This window comes from Salmo salar, chromosome ssa06 (assembly GCF_905237065.1).
Source record: "Salmo salar chromosome ssa06, Ssal_v3.1, whole genome shotgun sequence".
NCBI classification, from domain to species: domain Eukaryota; kingdom Metazoa; phylum Chordata; class Actinopteri; order Salmoniformes; family Salmonidae; genus Salmo; species Salmo salar.
In genome coordinates this window covers 82,295,153-82,309,888 of record NC_059447.1, presented here as the reverse complement: position 1 = coordinate 82,309,888, position 14,736 = coordinate 82,295,153, and the positions used below count along the sequence as shown (strand labels likewise).

Here is a 14,736-nt window from a genome sequence, read left to right as displayed (position 1 = left end):
GGTTTGTTACATCTAAGCCTTGCTCTCAGTAGGTCTCTATCTCACGACCCAGCTGTCCCGATAAGACACCACACAGTGTTAGATGAACACTTTTGTTTGAATAAATCTTGCCAGCCCAGTGGATAAAGGAGAGAGAAAGTAAATGGCAAACTTGGGAAAAGGAATAAATTACCTGTAGCCGCCTCAGCAGGAGCTCACCTTAGCGAGACCCCTTCGTAGCACCAGACACATTCATAAATCAACCAGAGCTTGTGCATCAGGAAGTTAATTGTGCTCCCTCCATACATAATAGGGTCGTGAAAGCGCTTTCCTCTCTCCACCTACCTGTGATTTATTTAGCATCTCTAACTTTTGTGAAATATTCAATTTCGACAACATTAATTCAGGACGGCATGCATCGAGGTGAGAGAGGCGCCTCAGGAGAGTGAGCAAGTGCAGGTGTGGGTGTTGACCAACCTGCTGACTTGACGGCTTCTCTGATCTCCATCCGGCTGCTCCATCCTCTGCTCTACCCTGAGCACAATACCACTTCCCAACATCCTCTACTCTACTACGCTCCAAACCCTTTAATCACTTAGCTAGCCATGCTAGCTGCCCTGAGCACAATACCACTTCCCAGTGTGAACATCCTCTGCTCTACTACGCTCCAAACCCTTTAATCACTTAGCTAGCCATGCTAGCTGCCCTGAGCACAATACCACTTCCCAACATCCTCTACTCTACTACGCTCCAAACCCTTTAATCACTTAGCTAGCCATGCTAGCTGCCCTGAGCACAATACCACTTCCCAATGTGAGCAAGAGTCCCATCTACATGGACATACAGGTACTGGAGCGCTGCCTTTGTTGGGTACATGTCATTCACAACTTCTCCACTAGAGGCCTCGTCAACAACGAGAGAGAGAGAGAGAGAGAGAGAGAGAGAGAGAGAGAGAGAGAGAGAGAGAGAGAGAGAGAGAGAGAGAGAGAGAGAGAGAGAGAGAGAGAGAGAGAGAGAATCATCCCAAATGGCACCCTATTCCCGTTATCGTGCACTACATTTGACCAGGGCCCATAGGGCTTGAACACGACTTAGTTATTATCCCAAAATTACTTTACAAATACAAAAGATACACTTAATGTGCACCGTTTTACCACAGATTTCTACAGAGGTTTTTTGTGGTGTAACAAGTTTTTAGCTCAGGAAGTGTCGTAGCCTAGTTCAGGTATATGTGCAACACAAAACGCCTCAGTGGGAATCTGTGTTAAAATGTAGGTGTATCTTTTGTATTTGCAAAACTATTTTGGATGGTGTGAAAGCAGAGATTCACACAAGGATTATTAACGGGTAGACAGAGCGTTGCGACTGTTGTAGGCCTACACATTGGCAGCACTGTGATCAGTAGTTGGCTAGGGACGGCCCATTGGATTCTCAGCACTAGACACAACCCAGTAACAGGTCTCTCCATTACAATATGAAACGAATAAAACAGTGTTAATAGGTCTCTCTCTAAAGCAGTAAAACACTTTGTCTAAATTATGGATCATATCATGACAGTGCCAAAATATCCATTGAGACCTATGCCATCCATTTAGGCCTCTCTCTCCCAAATTCAGTTTTTGCCTTACCATTTCTGTCTCTCTCTTTAAGAGAGTCAAAGACACAATGGTCTGAGCACACAATTCATTAATCTATATTTCAGCAGCAAATGTATGTCTTGGACCCTGGCCAACACTTATGCGTCTGTGTGCTTGGTCATTACTCATGACTGAGGTGTCTGGCCCTATTAAACCCGAAGCGTGCTACCAGCATCCTGCCCAGACATCCCATCTAACCGCAGGGGTTCATGGTTTAAGATGAGTTTCTTTCTACTTGTTTCCCAACTCCATACCCATTGACTTGGTGGAGTGCTGTGGTCCTATAGCAGTGAGACTCATCAACCCTCACCTCTACAGCTCATTGTGAAGCTTTCCTGACCAAATAACTGTCTAGATATGGGTTGTGTTCATTAGTCACCAAATGGAAGAAAATGGACTGAAACAGGGAGGGACTACAAGGACTAGCCAACAAGAAAAGCTGATTTGTTTATAATGGTCAGTCAGGACTAAACTCATTACAAAAACATGGGAGGGAACAAATGTCATATAAAACATATATATATAATCACAAATGAATCAGATGTCATGCAGTATCAAATCAAAATCCTCCTAACTCAACTCAAATCAACTCCAAAGGCGTACTCTCTGAAACACAGATGGAAATGCAAAATAACGTCTCCGTCCTTAACGTTGAGCAATAACGTCGCCGTCCTTTAACGTTGAGCAATAACGTCTCCGTCCTTAACGTTGAGCAATAACGTCTCCGTCCTTTAACGTTGAGCAATAACGTCTCCGTCCTTTAACGTTGAGCAATAACGTCTCCGTCCTTAACGTTGAGCAACAACGTCTCCGTCCTTTAACGTTGAGCAACAACGTCTCCGTCCTTTAACGTTGAGCAACAACGTCTCCGTCCTTAACGTTGAGCAATAACGTCTCCGTCCTTAACGTTGAGCAATAACGTCTCCGTCCTTAACGTTGAGCAACAACGTCTCCGTCCCTTAACGTTGAGCAACAACGTCTCCGTCCTTAACGTTGAGCAATAACGTCTCCGTCCTTAACGTTGAGCAATAACGTCTCCGTCCTTAACGTTGAGCAACAACGTCTCCGTCCTTTAACGTTGAGCAACAACGTCTCCGTCCTTTAAAGGACAGAGTGATTAACTCATTTAGTCTGTGTAATAATCCAGGAAGGAAATAGTCCATAGAGACAATGACAATAAATATGCCCGTTTTTGTGAAATTGACATTAAAAGTTTAAAATGTTTGCATTTTAGCTAGCCCTAACCCTTTCCCTAACCTTAACCTGACCTGCTACTTAAGTTCTCCTAACCTGCTACAAAAAGTCAATTTTGACATAGAATACAATTTATCTAGTCAAAACCGCTAGGGAGTGACCGGGGTGGAGACTATGCACATCACAATGAACCATGGAACATGTTTTTGTTGAAAAACTTAATAAAACGTTTTCTGTTCCATGCCCTAATATAAACGACCCTGGAGAGTCACACTGCAGTCTCTGAAAGTCTATTAATTCAGTGACATGGTCATTTCTCCCTGCATGTCGTATCTAAATGCTAAAATAGGAATGTCATAAACACAAATAAGAATTAATATGATGGTGCGTGTCTCTGGAAATCTATCTTTAATAAATCTGCTTTTCAGAATGGGTGACAATCACTGACCTCAAATTTTTTGCAATTGCTTTTTAATGTAATCTAAATGCAAGGTTCACAGACAGTTTTAGAAGACACATTGAATGAAACAGTATTCAGACCTTGTCTGGCTACCCAGACACATCACTCCGGCCAAACGCCACGCCCACGCTAACATTTCTTCTCCACGATGAGTCTGGGGTCGGGTTCCCCTGACGCTGCATTGCATCAACCAATGGTTGCTCAGATGTTGCATTGCATCAACCAATGGTTGCTGCCACGTCATCAACTGTGCAGTCAGGCACAAGATTGCTATAACATACTGTATGTTGTTAGCTGATACGTAAAATACATATTCAGGCATTGTGAGATCTGTCATGCGTCAGAAACCTCTGAGCAGGGGAACACGACCTGAATTTGATCACCTCCCGCCTGCATCTCGAACGTGAACACATTCAAGCCATTCTGATTGGTCACAGAAACCTTTGGGTGTGGGCAGAGCCAGAACACATGTGGTAAAGCGGCATTTCGGAAATAGTCATTGGCTTTGATACACTCGATTGGTTAGAGACAATCCATTCGCTAATGACTTGTTTTGTACAAAGCTTCTCACTTTGACATCAGCAGAAAGGACTTCTAGGATGGCAGACTGACTGAATGGATCGGCAGAAAGGGCTTCTAGGTTGACAGTCTGACTATGTATGTATCAATAGATAAAGCAGGAAAATTCAATTCAGTACGAGTCATCAGGCAAATTCAGACCCAGAGACACTTAGGAGTTTGAGGTAGTCGAGGGACATTTCCATTTGAGTTATTTAGCAGACACTCTTATCCAGAGCGACTTAAAGGAGCAATTAGGGTTAAGTGCCTTGCTCAAGGGCTCACCAACATTTCTCACCTAGTCAGCTCAGGGATTCGAACCAGTGACTTTTCAGTTACTGGCAAAACACTAGCCAGAAAAAGTACTTTTCAGAATACTCAGTAAGATATTGGAGGAACACTTTATTTGAACGTCAGAAAATAATAGTTAAAATTCTGTTCTGTAAAATCCTTTTTTGGCTTGGCATTTACAATCTGTTCTGGACAAATCTGTATTGAGCTTCAGATTTATATAAAACCATAAATATATCTAACATAAGGTGTCATTTAAAAAAGAAACATCAGGATTGAGGAAAGATTCAAACGATATGCTTTGAGAATAAAACACTTTTTTCCCCCTTAAATATATTTATGAATATTTCATTTTGTTAAACAGATACCTGGAGGTTGTGTGACACTTTCCCTTTATCTTGGTGACATCATCCCAAGGTAAAACCAAGGAATTAGGTAACGTTGACATTAATGTTTTGTACGTAGTGTACTTTGAGTGCCTCAGAGAAACTACAACAGGCAACAGCAGCCCAGTATGCCCACCATCCATCACTTTGAGCAGAGCAATTTGCAGAAACAGCAGGACCATGTAAAAAATAACAGCAAACAAACACAAAAAGTCCCCAAAATACGTCCTGACCATAGTAAGATGTTATTTTCTATGGTAGAGTAGGTCAGGGCGTGACAGGGGGTGTAGTGTTTTTTCTATGTTTTGTAGTTCTATGTTTAGGTTCTAGTTTTCTATTTCTATGTTGTTTTTTGGGATGATCTCCAATTTGAGGCAGCTGGTCCTCGTTGTCTCTAATTGGAGATCATACTTAAGTAGGGTTTTTTTCCCCACCTGTGTTGGTGGGTAGTTGTCTTCTGTTTAGTTTATGTACCTGACAGAACTGTGCGGTTTCGTTTTTTCTCTTTGTTATTTTTTCCTTTAGTGTTTTGAGTTATAATAAATATACATCATGAGCAATCAACACGCTGCGCTTTGGTCCCCTCTCTACGACAGCCGTTACATGGAAAAACATTTCTCTCCAGAAGAGCAGTTGGATTGCTAGATCTATATAGGCCAAACTTCTAAACAGTCTAGGCCATTCTCTCAGGATTTGGATGGGAGAGAGAGAGAGCAGAGTGAGATATTCATGAGATAAAGCAGTCCAAACAGAACGCTTGTTAGGGGCCATTGAGAAGAAGAGGATCTTCAGAGCACAAGATCACGGTAGAGAGAAGAGGGGACAGAAGAGAGAGTGAGAAAAGCTTGTTAACAGTAAAATGCTAGCCAAGAGGCTGTCTCATTAGAGGAAGACACATCACTGGCTACATGGGGCCATACATGCTGCTAGATCCAGATAGTCAGATCCCTGACATGATGCGCGTGGATGGAACAGGTGGTCACCCATCTTGGAGAAATTGTTAAATCTAATCTAAGTTAATACTGAAATGGAAAGGCAGTTGGGATGGAAACGGAGCTATGCTTTTGGCAGTAGAGTTTCACTTAAAGGCATAGTCCACCCATATTACAAAATGATATACTGGTTTCCTTACCCTTTAAGCAGTCTGTCATTTTGCAATTCAGGTTAACTATCCCTTTAAGTGAAACAAATAGTCTGCCAAAACTAAAGAAGTTTCCATTAGGTTAGTGTAAATCAATTGAAGTAGTTAAGTTATGGGAAAATGGAAGGCAGTGATGGTAAGGCAGCTCTTACATGATGTTCACGCTTCATTTCTGGACAGAAATTCCTAGAGTGCTTCCTTCTAGACACCAGCAGACCACTAGGTCTGAAATTACTATGCCTCGAGTGCTTCCTTCTGGACAGGACTGTAAACCTCGTCGCAGGGTGAACCCAAGTACTGTAGCAGTTCACATGAAAAATCTGAAACAGTTTCTGGCTGCTGATATGTATTCAGTGAAAACTAAGTATGCTGCGATCAAATACTAGTTTCTACAAATGTCGGCCCTGCTAGAGCTGCCCTGGTCAACTGTAATTTCTGTTATTGTGAAGTGGAAACGTCTTGGAGCAACAACGGCTCAGCTACGAAGTGGTAGGCCAAGCCTAAAATCTCAAATGTGGGTTTGGCGTATGCCAGGAGAACGCTACCTGCCCAAATGCATAGTGCCAACTGTAAAGTTTGGAGGAGGAATAATGGTCTGTGGCTGTTTTTCATGGTTCCGGCTAGCTCCCTTAGTTCCAGTGAAGGGAAATCTTAAAGCTACAGCATTCTAGACTATTCTATGCTTCAAACTTTGTGGCAACAGTTTGGGGGAGGCCCTTTCCTGTTTCAGCATGACAATGCCCTCGTGCGCAAAGCGAGGCCCATACAGAAATGGTTTGTCGAGATCTGTGTGGAAGAACTTGACTGGCCTGCACAGAGCCCTGACTTCAACCCCATCGAACACCTTTGGAACGCAGACTGCGAGCCAGGCCTAATCACCCAACATCAGTGCCTGACCTCACTAATGCTCTTGTGACTGAATGGAAGCAAGTCCCCGCAGCAATGTTCCAACATCTAGTGGAAATGAGATGAGTAGAGGCTGTTATAGCAGGAAAGGGGGGGACCAACTCCATATTAATGCCTGTATGTAGACACACACTACAGTTGAGAAATTCAAGTCAAAGCACAGTTATCAAAATCCATACTAAATTGCTACATTTAATAAGTGACTTAAAAAAAAAATCTGCTATTCAAGGACTGAGACACATGTACAGGAATTATTTTTGCCATTTAATTTTTTCACGTTATTGCTTTACAGTAAAATGCATCGGTTGGATATGTCCAGTATAGCGAGACAATACATTCATATAAGTTATACAGATGTTTTCGATAATGTTTCATATTAACTAACTTTACATTAAATATATTATGATGTTTTATGTCTCATTTTTATTGGTTGACAAATGACTCCCACATCACATTGAGCTCACAGTGCATCAGGTCGTATCATTCATTCAATAGAATTACATACCGCTCCACTCCGGTGTTGAGAAGTCATAGTTATAGAACATACGTGTGTGTGGGTGTGTGTATGTATGTATGTATGTGGGCAACATTTTCATAGTGCAAAGAAATTGTTGCTGGGTGCAAAAAAAATAATCAGTAACCCTCTATAATCTGTTAGTTTGACTATTAACTTTTCTTCAACTTGGTGTGCTATAAAGAGATGATTTAACTATAGTTTAGTAAACAGAGCAATACAGTCTTTTTTTAACACACACTGATGAAAAATTTCAAATTAAATCACACTACTAGATTATAAATTAGGTTTATGGTCATTTTTGCCCTTGGCGGGGGAGGGTGTGTGTGTGTAGATATGTGCGCTTTTATTTTGTACAACATGGTTTCCATACAATCTGTATTTTTGATGCAGAGCTATGACATTTACGGCATCTGTATTCTACTTCTTTTTAAAAAGTGATAAAGTAGTGTGGCAGATTGCCCAGAGAATTATTACACGGTGGTGTGTGTGGGTGTTAGATGAGTTAGGATAGTCAAGCAGTAAGAGCAGTATGACCTGCTGTGCTGAGGGGTATTCATTAGGTGCAGACCGTTGCAAAAACATTTCTTTAAACGGAAACTGTTTACTCTAGGAACCAAACAGGGAGGGGACCTACCTGAATTTGTCCAATAGAAACTCTCGTTTTCGTTGCAAAACATTTTCCTTTTAAAGTAAACAGTTTCAGTTTCAAAACATTTTGCAGCGGTCTAACTAATGAATACACCCATTGTCACTCTCAGGACCTGGCGCCGAGGGCCCAATTTAAAGCAATCCCTAGACCCGATACACTAGTGGAGATCCGAGAGGATTTGATTGGTATTAGCGCAATATGGTGAAACTTCCGAGCAATGTGGAGCTATTACTGACAGCTGTCAAACCCTCTCAGCTCTCCACAAGTACCTAGGGCGTAAGGTCTAGGGGTCCATTGGGGATTGGACCAAGGACATGACCACACAGGTGTTGTACACAGACCCAAACCCACCGCTCAAAACCAAGACAAACAAAGGGAAATGTACAAAAGAAATCAGGTATACTCTTGACCCAAAAAACGAGCATCATATGTTCAAAAAATATCTATGTATGTAGAGTTAATAAGAACCAGTGAAAAGATTGAGAATGCAGTGATCGTTACGAAGAAGACAATGAGAATCAGAATGGCACTAGCAGAGAATACTGTTTCTTCTATGGGGAAAGACCCACTGGGGTATATACAGAGCAGTGGGGGTAACTGCTATAAGCTGATGGTCGAGAAGGGTGGGGGGGTCAGAGAGAGCATAGGGGTGTGATGAGAAGGGGGGGGGCAGTAGAGTCTTGAGGACCTGTGTGGTCACTTTCTTTCAAGAGAACACAGCGAGTCTACCCCCCCAGAGTATCAGTTTAGGGGTCCTGCTACCAAAATGTCTGTTCCTCAGTTCTTCACACAGAGTGGAGATCTCATCTCACACAGTTCTTTCATGGAGAAGGAGAAGTTCCAGAAAGTTCAGAGGATTCTGGACTAAACCATCTGCAGCCAGCCTGGGGGGGGGGGGAGTGTTTCCCAGCAGGAGTCCTTCCCCTCCGCTCCTCAGGTAGAGTTGGTGATTGAGTAATGCCCTTGTACCAGAAAGTCGGACTCCCCCGCACACACAGAATCTCCCATTCCTGAACCATTCCTCAATGTCCTCTGGCTCAGTCCTTTAGCGGGTCATTCAGACCAGTGAGCTCAAATGTTCCACTAACATTATGGCAACGCCAATGGAGTTCCTCCAGGGTCCAACACACATTACGTTGAGATTGCATATACAAGTACCTGCTGCCAACACAAAAAAAGGGAAAGATAAATCCTCATCTTTAACACTCCCCTATCAATGCAAGTCTCTCCAGCTTATTGTAGACTATGTTCCTGCAGGTGTTTTTGCATGATTTCAAATGTCTTAGATTGCAGTAGCCTGTAGCTGCCGTTTATTTATAAAGTGGGTGCCGGGGGGGTTCGTGCCATGGAGGAGCCTGCATTTATTGTCCCAACATGCATTGCATTGCAGACAGAAATGGGTATGTGCTCACGATGTTGGAGGTTCAAGTCTTTAGGGGATTAGGGAAGGGGGAGGTGAGACCGACCTGGGTGCGAGCCTGCAAGTCAGCACACACCCTTGTCATTCTCTCACACAAACACACAGTACACACACATATATACCCCCCCCACACGCACACACACACAAAACCCCCCCCACACACACACACAGGAAGCACTAGTTGATTCAGAAAGAGAGAGGACAGCTTTGCTTGTTTTAAAGTGCAATATCTACATGTAATTCACAGAGAGAACACCTATGTCGCCCCCTACTGGATCTGCGGAGGCTCCGGATATTCCCTGATAACCAAACGGCTGTGGTTGCTTGAGACCCCTGCCATGCAGATAGATCAGTGTGAGGGGGCATTGCCCCCTGGTGGTCAAAGGGGGTAGCGCAGACAGGAGACAGAAGAACAGACCGATTCCTATCTGTAATACTATACACATTTCGCCATGCTACTGTCCAAAGACGTCCGAATATGGACACAGTCCAAAAGATATCTCCCAACTCTGGAGCAGGTGTTTTTTTCTCTTTAGTGTTGTGCAGTCTGAGGGGGTGTGTGAGATATCGTCTCAGAACAAGAAAAAAAAACAGCTGATATTTCAGCACCACGGGTTTTGGAGTTGCCGCCAGACGCCACCCTTCGAGGGGGAGCCAAATGTCCTTACAATAAAAGCATTTTCTCCATGTGCTAATTCATTACTCTGAAACAGGCAATGTCCTTTATGATTGCAACAAGCTCTCAAAAGTATTTCATACTAGTCATTTTTAAACTCAAAAATAAAATAAAAAATACAATACAAAAACAAGAAAAGAAACAAATACATGTTCACAAGTTTTCCATTGTGCTGCAAATATACATGATACTCTCCTGGTACTCAGACAAAGCTTCCTGACAAATATACATGATACTCTTCTGGTATTCTCAGACAAAGCTTCCTGATAAATATACATGATACTCTTCTGGTATTCTCAGACAAAGCTTCCTGACAAATATACATGATACTCTCCTGGTAGTCTCAGACAAAGCTTCCTGACAAATATACATGATACTCTTCTGGTATTCTCAGACAAAGCTTCCTGACAAATATACATGATACTCTCCTGGTATTCTCAGACAAAGCTTCCTGACAAATATACATGATACTCTCCTGGTAGTCTCAGACAAAGCTTCCTGACAAATATACATGATACTCTCCTGGTATTCTCAGACAAAGCTTCCTGACAAATATACATGATACTCTCCTGGTATTCTCAGACAAAGCTTCCTGACAAATATACATGATACTCTCCTGGTAGTCTCAGACAAAGCTTCCTGACAAATATACATGATACTCTCCTGGTATTCTCAGACAAAGCTTCCTGACAAATATACATGATACTCTCCTGGTATTCTCAGACAAAGCTTCCTGACAAATATACATGATACTCTCCTGGTAGTCTCAGACAAAGCTTCCTGACAAATATACATGATACTCTCCTGGTATTCTCAGACAAAGCTTCCTGACAAATATACATGATACTCTCCTGGTATTCTCAGACAAAGCTTCCTGACAAATATACATGATACTCTCCTGGTATTCTCAGAAAGCTTCCTGACTAATTGTCTTTCTTAAGAGGTGATCGAGAGAAGAGAAAAAGAGTAGCTAGAGGAGTGAAAGATGTGTGTCTGCTGCAGAGGGGTGGGACGTAGCAATCTGGAAAAAGTCACAGTTCGGACCATGTCAGAGGGGTTCAGGTCTGAAAGAGAAGGAGGAGAGTCCCTCCTCCAAAGGTTGAGGGTACAAGCAGGAATCGGGGGAGAGGTAGAGTTTTAGGGCGAGGTTGTGTGTTCTCCATAGGCTCTTTGAGTGGATCGGTGGGGTTGGATGAGAAGAGGGAGAAGTTTGGATGGGGGAAGAGCAGGAGAAGGGGTGAGGGTCAATGTTGAGGATTAGGACTAACCCTAACCTGGACGGAGGTATGTGTGGGTTATTTGTGTGAGAGGCAGACTACTGTAGGGTTGATTCTAGAGCCTGTAGAATTCTAGAGCCTGTAGGGTTGATTCTAGAGCTAATGAAAGCCCAATAAGACTACAGATAGTGTGGATGGGGGAATGGAAAATGGACTAGTCTGAAAATGGGTCCAGTTTGTTTAATGCGTTTGTCCACTCCTCAGAACAAAGCCTCATGGGAAAGTGAGTCCAAGCACAGGGAAAGAAAAGATTTAAAGACCAGTATCAGATCAAGAGGTCAACAGGTTAGTTATGACAGGTGATGTCAGACAGGAGATAACCAGGTAATGTAACTTGGTGGAGGATGGGGAAGGTTGATTGTGATTGGTTGCCGTTAGGGGTTGAGGGAGTGGAGCTTCCTAGTTCAGAGGTGGGTATGGTCTAGCTACTCCTCCATGCACATGGGCAGGTTGACGAAGGTGAAAACGTTGTACTCGATCATGATTGAGAAACACAGGAAGACAGCATAGAGGACCAGCGTGTAGATACCCAGCTTCAGATCTAACTTCCAATGGTTCACATGGATCCCCCCTACCTGCAGAGGGGAACACACACACATCATATATATAGTCACTGCAGAGGGGAACACAGTACATCCTATATAGTCACTCTGCAGAGAGGAACACAGTACATCCTATATATAGTCACTCTGCAGAGGGGAACACACACACATCATCTATATAGTCACTCTGCAGAGGGGAACACACACACATCATATATATAGTCACTCTGCAGAGGGGAACACACACACATCATCTATATAGTCACTCTGCAGAGGGGAACACACACACACACATCATCTATATAGTCACTCTGCAGAGGGGAACACAGTACATCCTATATAGTCACTCTGCAGAGAGGAACACAGTACATCCTATATAGTCACTCTGCAGAGAGGAACACAGTACATCCTATACAGTCACTCTGCAGAGGGGAACACAGTACATCCTATACAGTCACTCTGCAGAGGGGAACACAGTACATCCTATACAGTCACTCTGCAGAGAGGAACACAGTACATCCTATACAGTCACTCTGCAGAGAGGAACACAGTACATCCTATACAGTCACTCTGCAGAGAGGAACACAGTACATCCTATATAGTCACTCTGCAGAGAGGAACACAGTACATCCTATATAGTCACTCTGCAGAGAGGAACACAGTACATCCTATATAGTCACTCTGCAGAGAGGAACACAGTACATCCTATACAGTCACTCTGCAGAGGGGAACACAGTACATCCTATACAGTCACTCTGCAGAGAGGAACACAGTACATCCTATACAGTGAGGGAAAAAAGTATTTGATCCCCTGCTGATTTTGTACGTTTTCCCACTGACAAAGAAATGATCAGTCTATAATTTTAATGGAAGGTTTATTTGAACAGTGCGAGACAAAATAACAAAAAAAATCCAGAAAAACACATGTCAAAAATGTTATAAAATGATTTGCATTTTAATGAGGGAAATAAGCATTTGACCCCTCTGCAAAACATGACAAAACCCTTGTTGGCAATCACAGAGGGCAGACGTTTCTTGTAGTTGGCCACCAGGTTTGCACACATCTCAGGAGGGATTTTGTCCCACTCCTCTTTGCAGATCTTCTCCAAGTCATTAAGGTTTCGAGGCTGACGTTTGGCAACTCGAACCTTCAGCTCCCTCCACAGATTTTCTATGGGATTAAGGTCTGGAGACTGGCTAGGCCACTCCAGGACCTTAATGTGCTTCTTCTTGAGCCACTCCTTTGTTGCCTTGGCCGTGTGTTTTGGGTCATTGTCATGCTGGAATACCCATCCACGACCCATTTTCAATGCCCTGGCTGAGGGAAGGAGGTTCTCACCCAAGATTTGACAGTACATGGCCCCGTCAAATGATGTGAAGTTGTCCTGTCCCCTTAGCAGAAAAACACCCCCAAAGCATAATGTTTCCACCTCCATGTTTGACGGTGGAGATGGTGTTCTTGGGGTCATAGGCAGCATTCCTCCTCCTCCAAACACGGCGAGTTAAGTTGATGCCAAAGAGCTCCATTTTGGTCTCATCTGACCACAACACTTTCACCAGTTGTCCTCTGAATCATTCAGATGTTCATTGGCAAACTTTAGACGGGCATGTATATGTATTCTTGAGCAGGGGCACCTTGCGGGCGCTGCAGGATTTCAGTCCTTCACGGCGTAGTGTGTTACCAATTGTTTTCTTGGTGACTATGGTCCCAGCTGCCTTAAGATCATTGACAAGATCCTCCCGTGTAGTTCTGGGCTGATTCCTCATCGTTCTCATGATCATTGCAACCCCACGAGGTGAGATCTTGCATGGAGCCCCAGGCCGAGGGATATTGACAGTTCTTTTGTGTTTCTTCCATTTGCAAATAATCGCACCAACTGTTGTCACCTTCTCACCAAGCTGCTTGGTGATGGTCTTGTAGCCCATTCCAGCCTTGTGTAGGTCTACAATCTTGTCCCTGACATCCTTGGAGAGCTCTTTGGTCTTGGCCATGGTGGAGCGTTTGGAATCTGATTGATTGATTGATTGCTTCTGTGGACAGGTGTCTTTTATAGGTAACAAACTGAGATTAGGAGCACTCCCTTTAAGAGTGTGCTCCTAATCTCAGCTCGTTACCTGTATAAAAGACACCTGGGAGCCAGAAATCTTTCTGATTGAGAGGGGGTCAAATACTTATTTCCCTCATTAAAATGCAAATCATTTTATAACATTTTTGACATGCGGTTTTCTGGATTTTTTTGTTGTTATTCTGTCTCGCAATGTTCAAATAAACCTACCATTAAAATTATAGACTTATAATTTCTTTGTCAGTGGGCAAACGTACAAAATCAGCAGGGGATCAAATACTTTTCCCCCCTCACTGTATATAGTCACTCTGCAGAGGGGAACAGCTGTACATCAGACCTCTGGACACCTGACTGGTCTTATGCAAGAAATGACTGAACATTTTGTTAACCTGTCTCTTCCACACACAGGCCAACAGTTAAGAACGGGACATAAATGTTCACATTTAATTCACACCATCATTTTTATTTAACCAGGTCGGCCTTTTGAGAACAAGTTCTCATTTACAACTGCGACCACATTGACAACTACTTACATTTTTACAGAAATTACCTGTAAATGCATTTTATAATAACCCTAATTAATAAAGTTCAGTAAAATAAGGTGGTTTCATTTATTGATAAAAAATCCAAACCAAATCACACACGTTCACATCAAGGTCGGGGTCGATAAATCACAATATTATGGACGTATGCACAATGTCCAATCAAATTTGTGCGTATTAACATTTATAAATGATTCCCCCAAATTTCATATGTAAGCAATTACATTTTCCAATTAGCTGTGATTTAAGATACCCATGTTTTTAATTGCACATGGTCCCTTTAAAACAAACTGCCCCAGTGCAACAGCATGCATGTTGTGTACCTTATTAGCAAACTCATCTAATGATGCTTTCCATTAGTGCAATTCAGCTTATTGCACTTTTCACACACACAAACGTTTACATAGAAGCCTTGCAGTATTATTCGTATCCAGAAAAGAGAACCAGTAAAATCTGGTTGCATAAAGCTACGGCCAATCAGAGACACATGAACAC

The 14,736-nt window shown here is 42.8% G+C and overlaps 1 protein-coding gene across 3 annotated transcripts in view; it reads right to left on the bottom strand.

Moving 5' to 3' along the window:
* Nucleotides 1–9,837: 9,837 nt before the first annotated feature.
* The window catches only part of LOC106608207 (sodium/potassium/calcium exchanger 4), a 49,496-nt gene continuing 44,597 nt past the window's right edge, over nt 9,838–14,736 (bottom strand). For all 3 annotated transcript variants that reach the window (XM_014206017.2, XM_045721080.1, XM_014206018.2), the window contains one exon: nt 9,838–11,666. In XM_014206017.2, the coding sequence (XP_014061492.2) occupies nt 11,517–11,666 (150 nt within the window). In that variant the 3' untranslated portion in view covers nt 9,838–11,516. The remainder of the gene's footprint in view (nt 11,667–14,736) is intronic.